Source organism: Schistocerca nitens, chromosome 4 (assembly GCF_023898315.1).
Source record: "Schistocerca nitens isolate TAMUIC-IGC-003100 chromosome 4, iqSchNite1.1, whole genome shotgun sequence".
Lineage (NCBI taxonomy): Eukaryota > Metazoa > Arthropoda > Insecta > Orthoptera > Acrididae > Schistocerca > Schistocerca nitens.
In genome coordinates, this window is record NC_064617.1 from 412,303,994 (window position 1) to 412,325,068 (window position 21,075).

Sequence of the window (21,075 nt, forward strand, 5' to 3'; positions counted from 1 at the left end):
CTGTAGAGAGACATAGGAGAGTTTCCGCTAACAAAATCAGCAAAGGTCTTGATTAGCCTTTATAGGAATTTCAGAGGACGAGAGCAGCCATGCACATGACAGCTCATTGCAGCTAAGGTAAATACTGCGGGCAGAGGCATAACTTTTTGGTTCACCAGCTTGCGACCACTGCGAACTCGAGCAACCTTGGGTAATGTTTTGCTCAGCTTGTCACAAAACTAACCATCCTCCGTAGACTTGATTGTCATTCTAAATAGTACCGAACTTAGAACCAGAATCGGATGATTTATCGTAATATTGGCCAACTTCATGATGTAGTAGTAAGAATAATGTTGTAAAGAACTTCTAGTTAAAATTTGATATTGTTGTGTTTAGAGTTACTTAATTTCCTCAGGGCGAGATGCGTTATCTTGACAACTGTCCTAACATTGTCACTTTACAAACTGTGTAAATTCGTTTATTTCTGTGAAAACAATTGAGCATTAAAAACCAATTTGTTTATAGCTTAAACATCGTTGTGCTCTGTCATAGAATAAGGGTCCACTCCTTATTCCAGTCATTTATTCTATAGACGTAAACGCGCTCAAAGAGTGTTTACTCTGACCCCTGACGATAGAGAGAAGGAGTGAAGTGTCACAATTAGATTAGTTAAAACCGAGCGGCTATTGTCATATATAAAATTGACAAAACAAGAATTATCCCAAGGCATGGCTTTAGATAACAGTCAGATTACATTTACCGTACTTCGGCATGAATGCTCACTAGTAAATGCCCACAAGTAGAGGCTCTAGTCAATATAAAATTGTAACACGAGCCATGGGATAAAATATTTTCGTAAGTTATGTGTACATCATGGCAGAGTCTCAGTCCAACAGTCAAACTGACAGTTTTCTAGCACAAATTTCAGGATGTATTTCACATCACGAAATTTGTGCTACAAAAGTTGATTCTAGACAAAGACAAAACATAAAAAATTTGACATGCTAACATATTGTAACCACCACGTAATGCATTTATGATATGTATAAAAATAAACTGAAGATGATTCCGAAATAAAAGAAACAAAACGCGTATGGCAATAAACAAACTACCTTCAATTAGTTGCACAGAAGGAACGTACCTCCATGAAGCAAGAAGATGAGTGTTTGCCGAAGTTCCGATGCAAAAGAAGTCTGCGATAACATTAGCGCAGAATCCCTGACTGATTCCAAGACCTAGATCATCTAGACGTAGCAATGCTGTTGGATTCCTCGAAGTTTGAAGAATACTCAAGAGATTTCCCTGAGAGAGCTTGTATGTATTGTATTGTATGTTAACCTGGGACCTAGAAACGACGGAGAGGCTGCGTCCCCGCCGCAGCCGCAGTGGTCCACAACCCCACGACGACTACCGCAGTCCACTTCACCCCTCCGCCGCCCCGCCCCGCACCGAACCCAGGGTTATTGTGCGGTTCGGCCCTTGGTGGACCCCAAGGGAACGTCTCACACCAGACGAGTGTAACCCCTATGTTTGCGTGGTAGTGTAATGGTGGTGTACGCGTACGTGGAGAACTTGTTTGCGCAGCAATCGCCGACATAGTGTAACTGAGGCGGAATAAGAGGAACCAGCCCGCATTTGCCGAGGCAGATGGAAAACCGCCTAAAAACCATCCACAGACTGGCCGGTTCACCGGACCTCGACACAAATCCGCCGGGCGGATTCGTGCCGGGGACCAGGCGCTCCTTCCCGCCCGGAAAGCTGTGCGTTAGATCGCACGGCCAACCGGGAAGGTTTGAGAGAGCTTACTGTTACTGCCCAGTGTTACAGCATGTTAGAAAAATGAAAGGTACAGAATAAGGAATCGGTACTACACCAACGGCCAGACTTCAGGAATATTGCTGGAGGTGTATCACTACTCCAATTAATTTCGAAAGATAACTGCAGGACTCCTGAAAATAGTAGTGACAACAAGGATGACAACCGCTGAACCTGAAAGATGATCTCTGAAGAGATACAAAATCTCCTTTCGGAATACCAAGTCAGAGAAAAGACGCCCTTGCAATCCTCTCCAACGAGAAGAATATGGTAACTGAGAATTTTAATCCCAAGGTTACAGATAAATTCTGCAGCTGAAAACTGTCACTTATGGACTTCATTTTTCGTCACTGGGTGACTACTACGTTTTATTTTAATATATTATTTTTCAACTTTGTTATGTGTTTATTTTTGTAATATTGTAGCGCATTGGTAAAATTTTGCCAGCACCCTCACTGGAACTGAAAATTATGAGGGTTCTTCACAAGGCAACAATATGTGACTACTACGTGGTCTGTAATTTTCCAATATTCCCGTGTTCTTGCCTGACAGCCATAATGGTTCAAATGGCTCTGAGCACTATGGGACTCAACTGCTGAGGTCATTAGTCCCCTAGAACTTAGAACTAGTTAAACCTAACTAACCTAAGGACATCACAAACATCCATGCCCGAGGCAGGATTCGAACCTGCGACCGTAGCGGTCTTGCGGTTCCAGACTGCAGCGCCTTTAACCGCACGGCCACTTCGGCCGGCCCAGCCATAATGCATCAACGAGGTTATCAGTAGCAGCTGTTTAGATCACAGAAGACATGAGTAACTATACGTGGTTATGTTTTTTTAATACCATGGAAAGGTTCACGTTTTGTGAAAGAAGTTTATGTATGATGCTCAGCTAATGACTTCTTACTTAACTTGATGTCCTAAACCGAAGGAAATCTGTCATTTAAAATAGAGATTGTATATTAATGAAGTTTCTCCAGTTACTGAATATTTCACAGGTTATGATCACTATTAACCCTCTTATGTAACTCCAATTTCACCACAACATAGTAAGTCTGATAGCTTCCCTGATACTTTAGAATCATCTATGTATGCATCCTCATAAAATGGTTCGAAATGATTTGGTGCCCAGCACAGAATTCTATCAGTGTTCGTACTAATCTTCTTCTCTTAACAAACAGATCCGTTATGTTTTGGTCCTTACCTTTACCTGCGACTTCATTCCATTCTCCTTTTCTGGTTAAACTTAAGTGGTTATCCCTTCCACATATTTATCGTTCTTTTCAGCACTAAACTCATAGTGCCCTTAGGCACTGTTTCCGTAAATCATTTCACATTTGTAGAGTCTGATCCGAAACCAAATTTGAAAGTCTGGTGTTTTTTAAATACTGACAGCTACAAAGGCAAATGAGTTAGTTTGGTATGAATCCATATTATGAGGTGTACCATCACAGCGAATTTTACCGTAATGTTTCTGCAAAGCTAATACAACTTCTGAATGCAAATGTTTTAAAGGAGACATGACACTCAAAAGGAGTTTTTCTATATTTCATAACTAATACGATTTACAGCTCTGCCAATCTGGGTGCACTTTTGGGATTATCGAACATCAGAATTTGTTGTGTGTTCCTCGCTTCCGGAAAGAATTCTATATAGATCCGCACTACAGCTTAGTGCAAATGATTTCAGCTTGTCTACTATGTGACCGGATTTGTGTTTGGCGTCAGGACTTACCTAGAGATATAACTCAACACGTCCTTCTTAACATGACGAAATTGAAGGAAATTTCGGGGTACCAATGGAGTATTATAAGATAGTTACTGTTCAAAACATCTATAAACGAACTAGTGGGTATTTTACAATGGTTTCATCTACAAGAAAGTTTCAACATTCGAGGACTGTAGGGACATACCGGAATACCTGCAGAGGATTGAAAGAGAACTGCAGTTAATCCTGAATTAAGTAAGTATTAAGTAAGTGTAAAACATTATTCAATAATAGGTGTATAGATCCATTACTGTTCGATTACGCTATTTGAGCTAGATTACTGGCAACAATAACAATTAGAAAATACCAAGGAGTGATTTAAGTGGAATGACCATATACGACAGGTTGCGGGGAAAACCAGATGCCCCGCTGAGATCCACTGGATCAATATTAAGGATGTTGCTTGAAAAACAGTTGTTTACCTGCTTGGAAATTCACCGAGTCCGGTTAATAAAAGGAATCAGTCAGAAAGAACGAAGGACAGCAAGTTTCACCAGGAGATGGTTTAGTAAGCGTTAGAGGTTAACGGAGATACTCAGCCAAGTGCAGTGTCAGGCGCCATAAGACGTGGTTGTTCTGAATTTCCGAAAGCGCACTTTTAAGAAGAGTCCGAGATACAGCATATGGCCTCCTCATACGTACATCCCGCGGAATTACAACGGCGGGGAATGCAGAGGAATTAGAACTCATCCAGATGTCCATCGCCAGTCGGTCCTTCCACGAATCAGTGTGAATGAAACAGGGATGGTGAAAGGAGGAGGAAGAGGGAAATCATAGTTGTACCACAGGTACATTCCGCTGCATACCGTAGGTGGCTTTCTGATTACAGATGTAAGGAACTGTGTTTTCAGATGTCACAAGTTTCACTGACTTACTGTGTACAAATCAGTACTACAGACTGTTTGTGCCTTTTGTGCCTACGCTGAAAGTGCTGTAATCGTGTGCTATTCCGAGAACGAACGCTTTATTCTCGTGACGACAGAGAGAGAGAGAGAGAGAGAGAGAGAGAGAGAGAGAGAGAGACTCACCTTTTCATCTTTGTCGAGAGAGAGAGAGACTTGCCTTATCATTTTGGTCAGGAAAGTAGATAACATTTCCGCTGTATGACACAGCTGCATAGCAAATGAGGGTTCAGTCCACAATGTGACCTTGGGGGTTAGTTTACTACTCTCCAGTGCGGCACGTCAAGGGTCTAGGATCCTCCACGTTGGTGTGACTTAATGTGGCAAACGACGCGCAACACTGCAGGACAAACTTTACACTCTGGCTATACTGTCCCTCGTGGCTTACGCTTGTTTACATACGTATGCTTGAAACTGTGGTGTAACCGTGACCTCAAGAGAACTACAACTTCGAACTTAAAACGCACCCATGCCAGAGTCCTACAGAAGCTTATGTTCATCTTTACGTTTAATATTTACCCAAAAATGTAGGGTGTCTCAAAAAATGAGTTTACAAATCTGAAAATTGGTACAAACATATGCATACGAATTGCTGAATTAGTCGTGATGTCATGTTGTAGGAAAATAGATCAAGCTTTGACTGTTTGGTGAGACGTCCTAATTGTCCGATTTCCACGTTTACTATGTGATCAAAAGTATCCGGACAAAGGTTGAAACTGCACCTTCATCAGGTGCGACCTGAGACTGCTCCTCGAGTGGACCTGGTCCATAGGCATAAATACTGGACCAGGTCCACTCGAGGAGCAGTCTCAGGTCGCACCTGATGAAGGTTACGAGCTACCTGACCGAGATATCGTGCAAGTACGACGCTGATATCCGGCAGAACACCCGACAACCCAAGATGTCAGTAGATCGCCGGGAAAGCCTGAAGAGTTACATCAAGGTCCCACTTTATTATTTTTATTGCGCTCTTGCTCAGAAAAGAAATTTCTTGTGAATCCAATAACTCTATACAATTACAGATAGCGTACCTTCAACTTGATCATATCAAGAAACTACAAAGGTATGCAGCTTCGTGAAAAATTACTGACAAAGTAGGTAAAATATATGATCAGCTATGAAAATGATAGAAACCAACAACTGAAGTAAGAAGCGCTGGGTGTCGGGTTTGCAGTTATTGAAAAGAAAAACTAGATTATACGAATTATTATTACTAATTTCGTCCTAACTGTATTATAAATTGGAAATTATTAAACTTGACTCATTTGGCTTTCATTCACAAAGCATCCTCGGTGATTATACAGTAAACATTAAGAGCACATAACCTTCCTTGTTCACTAGTTAATTAATGGCAGCAGTTTTGCTGAACAGTGACAATTTTTACAAATTAGTATTTTATATTTTCTGTTGACAACTGTTTTCATTGCCATCAGATGCTGGAAACGAAATTAACGTATTCACTGATTCCACAAGCTTATACAGAGATAAGGAGTTGGTGGAGGCTACTGACCGTTGACCTGGACGTTCCAGACGCCGTCGCAGGCGCCCCAGAGGCCGGCCATGGCGAAGAAGAGCGGCAGGTGGTGCGGCAGCGGCTGCCACAGCAGCAGGCCCGCCAGCAGCGCCACGTGCACCGCGGCGGCGCCCAGAACCACGGGCGGCCGCCCCGTCACCTTCACCAGCCAGCCCGTCGTCAGCGCAGACAGCGAGTTGCACGCGCCGTAGCACATCATCACGTAGCCTATGTTCTGCACGCCCCACGCGCACGTCACGTACGACTGCAACAGCAGAAATGGCGGTCACTGTGAAATAGAATCGCCATCCTGCCTACCCTCTAGGTTAAGGGGCTAATTACTCTTTCTATTGAACCACGGCAACAGTTGGACCAAAGTTTCACCAAGAGTAGATTCCACCCTTAAGCTGCACTCTCAAGGGATGTGAAAACGCACGTGGACAAGGATCGAGTGACGTCACAGCGTGGAATTCCATGTCTCACTACAGTACGGAGGGTGAAATAAAGAATGTTGGTTTGTCAGATTTTTTGTCTCGTGGAGAGGAACGAGCACTGTGAGATGCGACATCGTTTTAACCACGAGCAGAACAAAGAAGCCGCCATATTATATGGCGTTAAACATCGTAGTTGGTGGATTTCTTTGTCATGGTACGAATATGAACTGTTTCAAAGCATCAGTAAACTGAGGATCTCTAGATGATTATTTGTGATGAAATGACGGGAAACTACATGTCAGTAGGTAACGGCTTTCTACAATTGATGTATTCACTATTACAATTTTAGTGCTGCGATAATTTAAATGCTATCAAAATATCGTCTTTTTGGTGCAATTTCCATATTAAATATACAGGGTGAATCACTATCGCCACCAAGAATAACTCCGAAAATATGATAGGAACTGAAACGTTTGTGGGACAAAAGTGGCGTGGGACAACGGGGGCCATAATGTTACGTTGGTTTTTTGTTGCTAAGTAGGGTCGCTCCACAGATATGAAGATCAACTTTGTTTTTTTAAATAGGATGCTATAGTTTGGTACTTATTTTCCGATAGCGGCTATTGAGATGAATCAAGTGATGTGTAACAGTAAGGTCAACGAAGGTCACAAAGGTGGCATGAAAGTGCATTTACAGAAGGTGTTCGAAGTGATGACCGTTGGTATCAAACCATTGCTGCCATCTTCGTATCATGGATTGAGTGGTATTTCTTATCACTTCGGTACTTATCGAAGCACATGCTCTGACAATTCTCTCTCGTATATTACGCAAACAGTAAATATTCGACAAATACGGCGTATCCATCTAATGTGCTATTGACATGTAAACACCATTCGACGGTTTCGCAATGCAACACTAATAGGAACGGTAAGACTAGTATCGTGGAATCAAGCGAATGTTAATGATGTATTCGTTCGAAGAACAAGTCGATATGCTTCCCATTTACGGAGAATGCCAACGAAATTCAGTGAGAGCTAGAGACTTATACGCTGAAACATATCCTCAACGTACTCACCCTACACGTCGTACAATTAAATATGTGTTTGATAGATTGACAACAACTGGATCTATAACGCATCGGAAACATATGCGGAAAAGGAAATTGGTACTCTTGCCACTGTGGTTCGATGTCTTTGTGTTAGTTCGCGTCAATTCACGACGAAATCTGGCATAAACCAAAGTACTGTTGTTCGTGTTCTGCATCGCCATAAATATCATGCTTACCATATCAGTGTCCACCAAGAATTGACTGGTACAGATTTTACGCGCCAAGTTGAATTCTGCCGATGGGCTCAACTTTAGATTAAGAGAGATGACACATTTTTTTAATTTGATTTTATTTACTGACGCTACATTCACGAACCATGGAAATATTAATTTGCATGACATGCATTATTGGGCAAGTGAAAATCCTTGTTGGCTGCTACAAGTTGCACACCAACAACCGTGGTCGGTGAATTTATGGTGTGGAATTCAGGAGAACATAATTATAGGCCCCTATTTCACCGGAGGAAATCTTAATGGTAGGAAGTACACCACATCCCTGCAATAAACATTAGTTCTGTTATTGGAAGAAATACCTTTAGAAACAAGGAACAGAATGTGGTATCAACACGATGGGAGGCCGGCACATTTTTCGTAGATGGCTAGAAATGAGCTGCAGAGACAATTCCCAAATCGTTGGACTGGACGCGGAGGAGATGTGTCGTGGCCGACTCGTTCGCCAGATGTGACATCTCTGGATTTTTTCTTGTCGGGATTCGTAAAAGACATTATTTATAAAGACGTTCCATCTACACCTGAAGATATGCGAGAGAGAATTGTCAGAGTATGGGCTTCGATAAGAGCCCAAATGATAAGGAATAGCACTCAGCCCATGATAAGAAGATTGCAACACTGCATTGATACGAATGGTCATCACTTTGAACAGCTTCTGTAAATGGACGTTCATGCCACTTTTATGAGCTTCGTTGACCTTCAAAAGACCTTACTGTTACAGATCATTGGATTCACGTAGATAGCCGCTATAAGAAAATAAGTACGAAACTATAATATCGCATTTAAGAAAGAGAAAGTTGACCTTCATATATCTGACGCGACCCTACCTAAGAAACAAAAAACAAAAAAAGAAAAACCAACGTCATATTATGACCCTCGTTGTTCCATACAACTTTTGTCCCACAAAAGTTTCCTCTACCATTATACTTACGGAGTTATTATAGTAGGTGGCAATAGTTAGTGACTCACCCTGTATAGCGCAGTTAAGATCATCGTGAGGTGTGAGCACAGGAAAGGAAGGTAGGAGATTCGCGTCCACCTTCTTCCCTTCCAAATGTTTTCCACCTTTTGCCTTCTAAAGGATTCTGGACCGAACTATTGAACGTAAGTATATATATGTTAGCCTTGTTTTGCACTCTTTGAGCAAAACTATGTTTCAGCTTTTTTGAATGCACAATGTGGTTTTTAATATAGGTTGATGAACTTCTTTTTTTGGAAGCAGAATATTTTCTGGTAACAAATATTTAAATGTTAAATGCAGCATTTCGATTTCTTATGATTTATTTCTTTAACATAACAGATACTGGTTATGGCATGTTGTTTCAAAAGATGTGTAAAGTTAGGTACTTCTAGGAATCTACATGTGACACACTTCTGGCCCGCATCTGACTGAGTATCATAGGCCTATAGTATTTTTTATTTTCTACTTCACATCCAGTTTTTCTGATGGCTAGGCTTGAGGCGTCAGATTCATTCTCGACCCAGCCCCCCCCCCCCCCCCACCGGTTTTCTATCTTGTAATGGTTGTAGTTGGTTAGTTGTTGGACGGCAGATCCTAGAGGTGCTCTTTAATTTTGATATAGAAAAAAGAAAAAAGATATTAGCACTGTTTCCGCCAGCTTTCTCTGTAGTAGGTTATATACTCAGACACATAAAAAAAGAAGTTCCGTTGTTTAGAAGCCCACCCCCCTCCACGTCGCCCATTGGGTATATGAATTAAAAGTGTGATGAAGTTTTAATCTCTATGTTCAAGAGGAATACATATTACATTGTACATGAAATTTCATTATTTTGTGAGCTGATGTTTATTTGTTAGTATATGCTATTTTGATTGGTATCTGTTAACACAGTATCATCTTAATCTAGTAATATGTACTAGCGAAATTATTTTTCGGAGATGTTTTCTAATAAAAAAAAATATCGCCAATGTGGTTTTACCTGATGTACTGATGTCAATAAATGGTTTTTTTGTGGTTGGAGCCAAGTTACTTTCACATTTACGATATGTTTTAGATTACAGAGGTCGCCAGTGTGGCGTTTCTTGATGTATTACGTTTGCATATATGGAATTTCACGATCTAGCTCACTAAAGTACAGTGTTTACATAAAACCAAAGATTGTAATGTACCTCTTGGTAAACTAATAGAGCCATAGACGATATATAACACTCTGCGCAAGACATCATTTTACTAAAACCACACCTAAGTCACGTGACTCGGGGCACGAAGCTGAGCATGTCACACCGTATTTATAGTGCACAAGTGGTACAGATCAAATGTTGTTCTTTTTACTAGATGCAGAAGCAATAACCTTCACATATGCTCAGATTAGTCTTGTTTTGTATCCTACAGATTAGGCAAAGTGACGAAAATGTGAGTTGTGTAAGTGAATTACTTTAAAATACTTGCAGAGGTGTTTCCGTAAGTTGAAAGTCAGGATGGATGTTGATCCTTGGCTCTAAAACGTGGTGAATGACTAAGAGTTTCAGACGACATATGGTTAATATCTAGCTCACTACACCAGTATAATCAACATTTTGTAATGTATTGTGCTTACTGTCGTGACATCGTTTCGGTATCTATACTGGATTAAACAGAAGTCAGTAAACATACGTGCTTATTTTGTGTGAATATCTGGCATTATGCACATAACCAAATTTTCTTTCTTACAGAAGCTTACTGAAGCACTTCTCACATATTCTTGTGGAATCGTTAGAAAACTAATGCTGCGTCCGCAACTGTTATTTTGTCTCCCACTTCTGTGGAAGCGGCGAACTGCAAGAAATTACAGTAAAAAAAAAGTATTCACTAAAGAACAGTCATTCTGTCGCTTGTTAAAAGAACTATCAATATGTTTGAACTTGACCACATTTAAAAAAGATAACTACTGTTTTATATTTCGGAGAAACTAGATTAACTGCACTACTGCATGTGTAAGAGCAGTACTGCAGTTTGTTTAGTTGTGAAAACCATTGCTTGATTTCAACTATGAATGAGAGAATCTGTAACTGTCAAATCCTGTTCACACAGCGCGTAATGACAGGAACTCGGTTTTCTGCCCCAAGTCAAGTGACTTAGATGTTGGTTTCAAGCGTTAACACGGCACAGATAGAGACATGTTACGTATGGTCTATGGATAGTGCTATGCTAGCGCATGTATTATAGTTTTTATCTCTGATAAGGCGTTGTCTTTGACTGTATCCTTGATTGTTCGGCCTAACTTCATCTGTCAGTGCGTTACTAGCTGTTGATGTGTACTTCGCTTCTTGACGAAAACTATCGTACACAGTTAGTATTGTAGAAAATTTTTACGGACTAAGGTGGGCTCAAAAGAGCAAATTACTTTTGTTCCAATTATGGTATAATTTTCCTACTCTTTAAGCCAGTAAGCGATATATTGTTTAGCCCTATATTTCCCTGTAAACTGTGTAATCTCTAATGATTTGATTTATTCGTTTTAGTTTAAGCTCTATAATAGTCACTGACCAAAACTAGTAGCGAACTGTGCAAAATAAAGGACAGCTGAGGGTTTCACCATGAATTTTAACGATTCCAGATGTCTTATTCGTTTAATAGACATATTATCTCAAAATACGATGTTATTTATTTTCAATGATTTATTTGCTGCATTTCTTGTTGTATCTCTGGGTTTATTGTCTGACTAATGATTGCATATTTGCGGTAAGTATCTTTACAATGATGGTGTGCAGCTTCAAAAAAAGTCTGTGTGATGAAATACGTTATTTCAGAGTGTACCCAGTCAGTGCAACATCGAGAATAAGGATATTAGGCAAACGCAAACCGACATTAGAGACTTACCTTCACTATATTCAATTTGAAATAGAAAATGGGATGAGAATGCAGCTGAGCTAATGAATAACTTCCGCTAGTATATCTTTCACATCGTTGTACAGCATTATGTGGTGTGCAACACCCATCAACTCGCTGTTCAAGCCGTTAACGAGTCCAGAATCATCCTGGCGACGGTCCCTCCCGCCGGAGGTTCGAGTCCTCCCTGGGGCGTGTGTGTGTGTGTGTGTGTGTGTGTGTGTGTTATTCTTAGCGTAAGTTAGTGTAAGTTAGTTTAAGTAGTGTGTAAGTCTAAGGACCGATGACGTCAGCAGTTTGGTCCCTTAGGAATTCACACACATTCGAACAATTTTCCTCGCGATTTTCTCCGCTATTCTTCGAAAACCTTCGACAACAGAGATCACGCAGCTACTTTACGGGCATCCGTTTGTGTAAAGAAACTGTGTGGTTTGCGAGCCAAATAAAGCCGACGACAGCTGCTGGAGAGCGCTGCTACCGCAAATCTGTTTAACCAGTTCGTCCCGTGTGCCGACGGAGCTGTTGCTAGTGAGTCGCACGTTAGCTGCCTCGTCCCATGTGGGGACATACTGAGACCATGTTCAAGTGTGTCCCTATTGAACAACAGAGATCCCGCAGTCAATTCGAGAGCAACAAACATATTTTAGATTACAGAGGTCGCCAGTGTGTCATTTCTTGATGTATTACGTTTGTGTATACGGAAATCCACGATCTAACTCGCTAATGTACAGTGTTTACGTGTAACCAAAGATTATGATGCACCTCTTGGTAAACTGATAGTATCATAGACAACAGATTGCGCATGACGTCATTTTAGTGGAACCAATACCTAAGTCACGTGACTCGGGGCACGAAGCCGAGCATGTCACAACGCTTTTATAGTGCACAATTGTTACAGATCAAATGTTGTGCATTTTACTAGATGCAGAAACAATTACCTTCACATATGCTCAGATTATTCTACAGACTAGGTAAAGTGATGAAAATCTCAGTTCTGTAACTGAATTACTTTAAAATACTTGCAGAGGTATTTCCGTAAGTAGAAAATCGGGATGGATGTTGAGCCTTGGATGTAGAACTTGGTGAATGACTAAGATTTTGAGACGACATATGGTTAATATCTTACTCACTACACCAGTATAGTCTTAGGTTGAAACCGAAACAAGTTCGTCTAAATAACGGTCAGTGGAGTCATACAATGCAGACTTCAATGAGCAATGTTTACTTTAACGAAAACGTACACACTGAGACGCTGTGGTTGACGCACAGGATAATTTCACAGTTGGGTTCTGACGGTTCATACAGGGTGCTTAGCGGATAAAGTTTTGATATGGAACATGTCCGAAGATGTAGCGTTTGGATATAACGTAAGTCCGAAGGTCGGATGATTTCAGAACTTTTCACTACACGACACGCACACAGCAGAGACAACGAGCTCTGGCCTGTGGGCTCTAGAAAGCCCATGGCGTGGGCAGTGTTTCGAGAACTCGCCGTCGAATTCTCTTCTACGTGACGAAGGACGTTCTCTTCAAAAGTCGAAGAGTGCAGCGTGTAGGTGGCGCACCACAGTCAACCCTCCAAGATGCGAACGTAACAATTTCTCTCATCCATTGTTGTAGTCGGATGAAAATGGCATGTTGTTTGGTTGATTTGGGGGAAGGTACCAAACAACGTGGCCATAGGTACCATCGGGTTAGGGATGGATGGGGAAGGAAATCGACCTTGTCCTTTCAAAGGAAATAAATAAAAAATGACTCTGAGCACTATGGGGCTCACATCTGAGGTCATCAGTCCGCTAGAACTTAGAACTACTTAAACCTAACTAACCTAAGGACAGCACACACATCCATGCCCAAGGCAGGATTCGAACCGGCGACCGTAGCGGTCGCGCGGTTCCGGACTGAAGCGCCTAGAACCGAGTTCCTTTTCAAAGGAAATATCCCGGCATTTGCCTGAAGCGATTTAGGGAAATCACGGATAACCTAAATCGGGAACCGTCGTCCTCCCGAATGCGAGTCCAGTGCGCCACCTCGCTCGGTACATGGCATGTGATGCAATTACAAGAACAGCTGACAACGATGCCCTTAGCTTGTGTGCTTGCGGTGAAGCGGAGGGACTTAAAACTTATTTTACATTCATATGGTGAATATATAGACACGAGTTCCTTATCAAAACTTTACCTGCTACGTCCTATCTACGACCTCTAGTAGTTTGTAATAGGAGCTGCGAGATACGCTGTATAAAACTATTCCCTGACGTTTCGTCTCTAACCGCGGGATGCACTTTTGGAGGTTAAACAGCAACTACATCAAGGGCTCGAGGGACCCCCGAATTTATACAGCTATAGAGATGGCGCCACCGTTGGTCACGTGAAGCAGATTCAGTGACTGCTTCTGGCTGGCGCCATGGTACTCGTTTAAAGTAGTCAGTGGTTATTCTGTTGGCGCAAAAGCCGACACCCATGTTCTATCTAAAGTAACAGCTTCTTCTTTAATGTTAGGCTGGCTGGGGTGACCGCGCCGTGTTAGGCGCCGCTACAGTATGGAACCGCGAGACCGCTACTGTCGCAGGTTCGAATCCTGCCTCGGGCATGGATGTGTGTGATGTCCTTAGGTTAGTTAGGTTTAAGTAGTTCTAATTTCTAGAGGACTGATGACCATAGAAGTCGAGTGCCATAGTGCTCAGAACCTTTTCAACCATTTTTTTCTTCAATGTTAAACTGTTATCGTGTTTGTAAGTTTCTAAGGCGACATTATACAGGCGCGCATGGTAATCCGTTGTCTTTGCTAAAACGCTAGTCTCACTGAGTTTGGTGGTTTCCAACTCGGAAAACTTTTCTGCTTCAGCTAAATTGTCAGCGTGCCCCACAAGGCAAAAAGTTTCCGATGGCAATGCACCATAGCCATTCGGTATTTTTGAAGGAATACACCATTTGACAGTATATTTCCTGTGTCCAGTCTAGATTTCAGCTGACACGCCGTTGTCGAGTTTAATGCTAAAAGCAAGAATATACAAATAGTAAGATATAAAATAAACAACAGAAAATTTTAAAAAATATTAGGTGCAAGCTGGTGTATAATTACGGAATACGCACTTATTTCTTAGACCATTACTGTATTTTGCTGCGTACTGTACAAGATGACATACTATTTCACGCAATGATCCGCTCCAATGCTAAAGGCAAAACATGCAAATAATAGGCCGTAAAGTAAAACTATATTAGGTATAACCTGATATACAATTACTGGAGATGCACTTACTTCTTAGGCCATTAACATCATTTTGCTGTGTGCTGTACAGGATAACATATAACAGTTCACCACACTTGCTTAACGTCAAATGAATTGTGCAGAATTAACGTCTTGTAGGGCTGTAGCATATTACCATACAAGCACCTCATGACTGCGAAAATCAGCCGAAAGCAGGTAAATACAAGACTAGCGCATTCCTTTAACACATAAGAATGAATGTCATATTATCCACACTCTAGAACACCTGACACATTAAAATGTATAAGATATAAGCTTGTATTTTATTATACTGTATGTAACCGGGGACCTAGAAGCGACGGAGAGGCTTCGTCCCCTTCGTAGCCCTGAGTGGTACACAACCTACAACAGGATACAGCAGTTCACTCACCCCACCGCCGCCCACACCGAACCCAGCGGTTCGGCCCCCAGTGGATCCACCCGGGATCGTCTCACACTAGACGAGTGTAACCCTAATATTTGCGTGGTAGAGTAATTATGGTGTACGCGTATGTGGAGAAAGTGCGTAGCAATCGCCGGCATAGTGTAACTGAGGCGGAATATGGGGAATCAGCCCGCATTGCCCGAGGCAGATGGAAAACCGCCTTAAAAACCATCCACAGGCTGGCCGGAACACCGGATATCGACACTAATCCACAGGGTGGATTCGTGCCGGGGACCGGCACTTCTTCCTGCCCGGAAAGCGGGGCGTTAGACCGCACAGCTAATCGGGCTGGCTGAGATATGAGTTTACTAATGTTAGGTGTCACTCGACCGTGTGTGATTGGTTCAAATGGCTCTGAGCACTATGGGACTTAACATCTGAGGTCATCAGTCCCCTAGAACTTAGAACTACTTAAACCTAACTAACCTAAGGACATCACACACATCCATGCCCGAGCCAGGATTCGAACCTGTGAGCGTAGCAGTCGCGCGGTTTCGAACTGAAGCGCCTAGAACCGCTCGGCCACCGCGGCCGTCTCCGTGTGTGATTACCTTTGCATTCACCTAAGCAGATGTGAATGTTCTTTTTGTGATTTTGTATGCTCCAGATCCCCAGTCAGTGAACTGTCGATCGATGCTGTGGTACCCTAGGTATGTGACGTCGTCCGAAGCATGTAATGACAAAACAAGGTTGCCAACTCGCACCGAGACCAAACGCGAGTATAGTCACTGCAAGCCGCACCGACGAATGAGAGACGCCAGTGTAACCGCGAATGGGTCGGAGTGGCCGAGCGGTTCTAGGCGCTACAGTCTGGAACCGCGCGACCGCTACGGTCCTGCCTCGGGCATGGATGTTTGTGATGTCCTTAGGTTAGTTAGGTTTAAGTAGTTCTAAGTTCTAGGGGACTGATGACCTCAGAAGTTAAGTCCCATAGTGCTCAGAGCCATTTGAACCGCGAATGCTACAGGTTCACCACGCCACCGCAACGGCTCGTCCACTTAACGGCTGAGCTGAGGAACGCTCGGCCTGAGTTCGCAGTCGACTATCAAAACAGGAGCATTATCGTAAATAAGCAATCGGAGTATTAAACGTCTCAGGCTGAACTTAATGTAAACGATTATGTCCATTATCGTTCATGTGAAAAGTCTTGTAAAATTGTCTGTATCAAGTGATACCTTTATACTCAGAGGTAGCTATAAATAGTCAGAATATTGCTGTACAAATGGATTTACGAAGTTAAATAAATCTTCATATCCATATTATGATAGAGTGAACTAATATCTTACATCTTATAGTGCCACTCGATCGCCTCCCGCAGCATATCAAAGAACCCAGCGTTGTGCCAGCGAGTGTATTTTCGCATGGAACAAGAGGGTATAAAGCGTGAATCAAATGTCATGCTACAAGGCGTGGTGGTCTCGTATGGGTACAGGGTGAGCATATTTTGGTTCTAACTCGGAACGCAGGCTTGAAAATGCTTCGTTTTCGTGCTATTGTCTCTGAACGTGGAAGAGGTCTCGGGCAGTTTCGCCCGACAAGCTAGGCATAGAGTAAAGGAGACATTGTAATCTGCAATCGCTCTGAGACTGTTGACGCGCTATGGACTCCGAAACAGGATTGTAGGTAAACACCACAATTAAGCAGTTGCGGACACACCGCGAGTCCTGTGGGGTCAGAGTGTTTTTCAGCGGTGCTCCTTCATTTTTCACACGCCACATTCACATGTAGACAACGGTAAAGTACAGTAACATACAGTGTTCCGTACTTTCACGCTGTACGTAGTAATCAGTCACTCACGTGGATATCGTAAAAGAGGATGAACAATGTCGGTCGTGTACACAACTGAAGAGCACACCGACATACTTCTCGTGTACCTGGAAGTCCGAAGGAATGCAAGAGGTTCTTTCCGGCTCTATGAGCACCCAGTTACCTTGTATTCCAGAGAGAGGTCTTACCGGGTGTCTTTGGACATCCCTCGTGACATATAGTTCCAGCAGGATGGCACTCGAGCACAATTCGACAATGTGGTGCTTGGGCACTTCAACATCTTTGGCAAAAGATGGACTGGAGGTCGTGACCCTACAGCCTGGCCTCCTCGTTCTCCAGACCTGACATCAATTGATTTTCATTCTTGCGGGCACATGAAAACTACTGTGGAGTCACCGCGATATCTTGTGGTATGAATACAAGTAGCAGATGAAGTCATCAGCGATATTCCTGGAATGTTTACAAGCATTAATGAAATCATCATCAAGCGATGCACAATATATATCGACGTTAGTACCGACCATTTTGAGCAATTTGCGTAAGTGAATTAAACTGGTGATTACTGACAGTAACGTACGTTGTCTCGTTTACTGCTTGCCTAGCTTGTGAGCTTGTGAGATTGTGTGGTCCAAACTGCCTATCAGGGAGACCTTGTTAACTTAACTTTTGATACACGCCTTAACTGGGATATTTATTGTTGGAGTATGGGACGATCATTCTTTCGTTACTCACTGATAAACGTGGATAGCCTTCATCGGAGCTTTTCATGTATTATACTTTGACATGAAGCGTTTAGTGACCATCATTTCAAATCCTGTGGTTTTATATCACAGAATATGAGAAATATGATTGTTGAAACTCGTCATTTCTAAGGAAAAGAAATATATAAATTACAATCAACACTTCTCTGTTTATCACTCAGGATCTATATCCCTAAACGGCTCGTCAAGTTCTTGATGGACAATTACAGTTTTATGTTACCTATCTCATGTTGGAACACGTGAGGCAATACTAACCTTACGACTTATCTTAGAAGAAAGATTAAGAAAATGCAAACCTACGTTTCTAGCATTTGTGGACTTAGAGAAAACTTTTGACAACGTTAACTGGAATACTCTCTTTCCAATTCTGAAGGTGGCAGGGGTAAAATACAGGGAGCGAAAGGCTATTTACAATTTGTACGGAAACCAGATGGCACTTATAAGAGTCGAGGGGCATGAAAGGGAAGCAGTGGTTGGGAAAGGAGTGAGACAGGGTTGTAGCCTCTCCCCGATGTTATTCAATCTGTATATTGAGCAAGCAGTAAAGGAAACAAAAGAAAAATTCGGAGTAGGTATTAAAATTCATGGAGAAGAAGTAAAAACTTTGAGGTTCGCCGATGAGATTGTAATTCTGTCAGAGACAGCAAAGGACTTGGAAGAGCAGTTGAACGGAATGGACAGTGTCTTGAAAGGAGGATATAAGATGAACATCAACAAAAGCAAAACGAGGATAATGGAAAGTAGTCAAATTAAATCGGGTGTTGCTGAGGGGATTAGATTAGGAAATGAGACACTTAAAGTAGTAAAGGAGTTTTGCTATTTAGGGAGTAAAATAACTGATGATGGTCGAAGTAGAGAGGATATAAAATGTAGACTGGCAATGGCAAGGAAATCGTTTCTGAAGAAGAGAAATTTGTTAACATCGAGTATAGATTTAAGTGTCAGGAAGTCGTTTCTGAAAGTATTTGTATGGAGTGTAGCCATGTATGGAAGTGAAACATGGACGATAACCAGTTTGGATAAGAAGAGAATAGAAGCTTTCGAAATGTGGTGCTACAGAAGAATGCTGAAGATAAGGTGGGTAGATCACGTAACTAATGAGGAGGTATTGAATAGGATTGGGGAGAAGAGGAGTTTGTGGCACAACTTGACTAGAAGAAGGGATCGGTTGGTAGGACATGTTTTGAGGAATCAAGGGATCACAAATTTAGCATTGGAGGGCAGCGTGGAGGGTAAAAATCGTAGAGGGAGACCAAGAGATGAATACACTAAGCAGATTCAGAAGGATGTAGGTTGCAGTAGGTACTGGGAGATGAAGAAGCTTGCACAGGATAGAGTAGCATGGAGAGCTGCATCAAACCAGTCTCAGGACTGAAGAGCACAACAACACAACATATGACTTTCAGGGGCAACAAAAATTTGCTATTCAATATTTTGCGTAAAGATTGACAGATTTTCAAAACTTAAAAATCTATCGAAAATATCATTTAAGGGGTATAATTTAATGATAAAGTTTTAAGACAGTAAGACAGGTACTACGGTTTCAAACTGCATGTATACGAAGTTTTCAATTTGAACAGTGGGAGAAATTTATTTTCAATTCACATAAAATACACACCTGTTTCAGTTTTAATGTCCTTCAGAGCTGTCATCAGTGCTGTGCGGAACCCGTTATCAGCGATGTGGAAATCGTAGGACACCGGTAGCAGCGATGGTTGTCTTAAAGAAGTCTGTTGTCCGACGAATCTCTCATTCGGAAGTGAATGCCATGAAGTGATTCCTTCGGTTTGAGACTAAAGTCACAAGGGCTTAAGTCCTTCGTTTTCTAACTGGTCGCAGGCTCTGTTCAAAAAATGAACAGCTTACAGAAAAAAGCGGCGATCCTTTCTGTAGTAGCTGCAAATCGTTTTGCAGGACAGTGCTCGTATGGATATGGCGCAAACTGTGACTGATCTGGTTGATCGATGGGGCTGGAGCTGTTGCACTACCCGCCATACCCTCTGGACTTCAGCCCTTGTGACATCAGCCTGATTCCTAAATTAAAGACCGGCTGCGGTGGTCTAGCGGTTCTAGGCGCTCAGTCCGGAACCGCGCGACTGCTACGGTTGCAGGTTCCAATCCTGCCTCGGACATGGATGTGTGTGATATCCTTAGGTTAGTTAGGTTTAAGTAGTTCTAAGTTCTAGGGGACTGATGACCACAGATGTTAAGTCGCATAGTGCTCAGCGCCATTTGAACCAAGCCTAAATTAAAGGAATCACTTCATGGCATTCGCTTCAGAAATGTTACAAGTCGGGAACTATACCAAGCTACTTAAACTATCATCACAACTGACGCTGTTACAAGTATCCAACAACATCCACAATGTAGGGCAGAGTGGTAAGAACTGACACACATGCCATAAATGACATGCGGGTTTACTGAAACCATAAACGAGTGCAAAACCTGGCCAAGAGAAGGCGCTGGACAGCAACATACTAGTGATGCCGCATGAGAATCGTATATAAAATGAGCTGCAGTGAAGAGGGAGTCACATCATCCCTAACCTAGCTGATAAATACCTGTTCTTAGATGCGAATTTTAAGCAGTACGGCGCTCCACCACATATAGCAACACGTGTGGATGATGTCTTGTGCACATCGTTTAGCGAGGATAGCTTGTTGAGCGGCCACGTCCGACAGTCTTGGACTCCCAGGTAGACACACCTCACTCTGTGTGATTATTGGTTGTGTGGTTACATGAAGTCGCAAGTCTACCTCAATCGTCCGACCTGATTAGGGACGCTAAAAGACAACATCCCACGACAACTTCTTAGCATAATTAATGACACGCAGTACAGTGGATTTCATAACATTGTCCCTAACTACAGGTATTGTTGGTGAAGGACTGTCGACATGCTGAACATTTGTTATAATGAACTTCATCTTTTCTAAAAATAAAATGTTATGCTAATTATTTCTTTTGTTTCATTTGAAGCCCCGTCCGTCGGTCATTTTGTGCACTTTTTTTTATTTCAGTAAAACCCATATAATTTCGAATATATGTGTCAATTTTTATCTATCTGCCTACATTATTCCGTCCAGTATTGAATTTACAGATGTTAACGGATTTCTGCGTCACTCTATACACAACGCTGGTGACTTGTCTGAAGGACACTAAAACTCTGAAGTACATATCTATTTTGTATGACTTGTAAATAAGTAGTTGCCACTATTACAGTTCCAACTCGCGTATCTTGAGGCAGCTTAACTCACGCAGTGTCAACTACTCAGACTTC

At 42.1% G+C, this 21,075-nt stretch overlaps 1 protein-coding gene across 1 annotated transcript in view; it reads right to left on the bottom strand.

Annotated features, from left to right (window-relative positions):
* Positions 1-21,075, bottom strand: part of LOC126252347 (UNC93-like protein) — a 435,773-nt gene that overhangs the window by 96,318 nt on the left and 318,380 nt on the right. Inside the window, exon 7 of the mRNA XM_049953237.1 lies at positions 5,975-6,242. Within this exon, the coding sequence (XP_049809194.1) occupies positions 5,975-6,242 (268 nt within the window). The remainder of the gene's footprint in view (positions 1-5,974; positions 6,243-21,075) is intronic.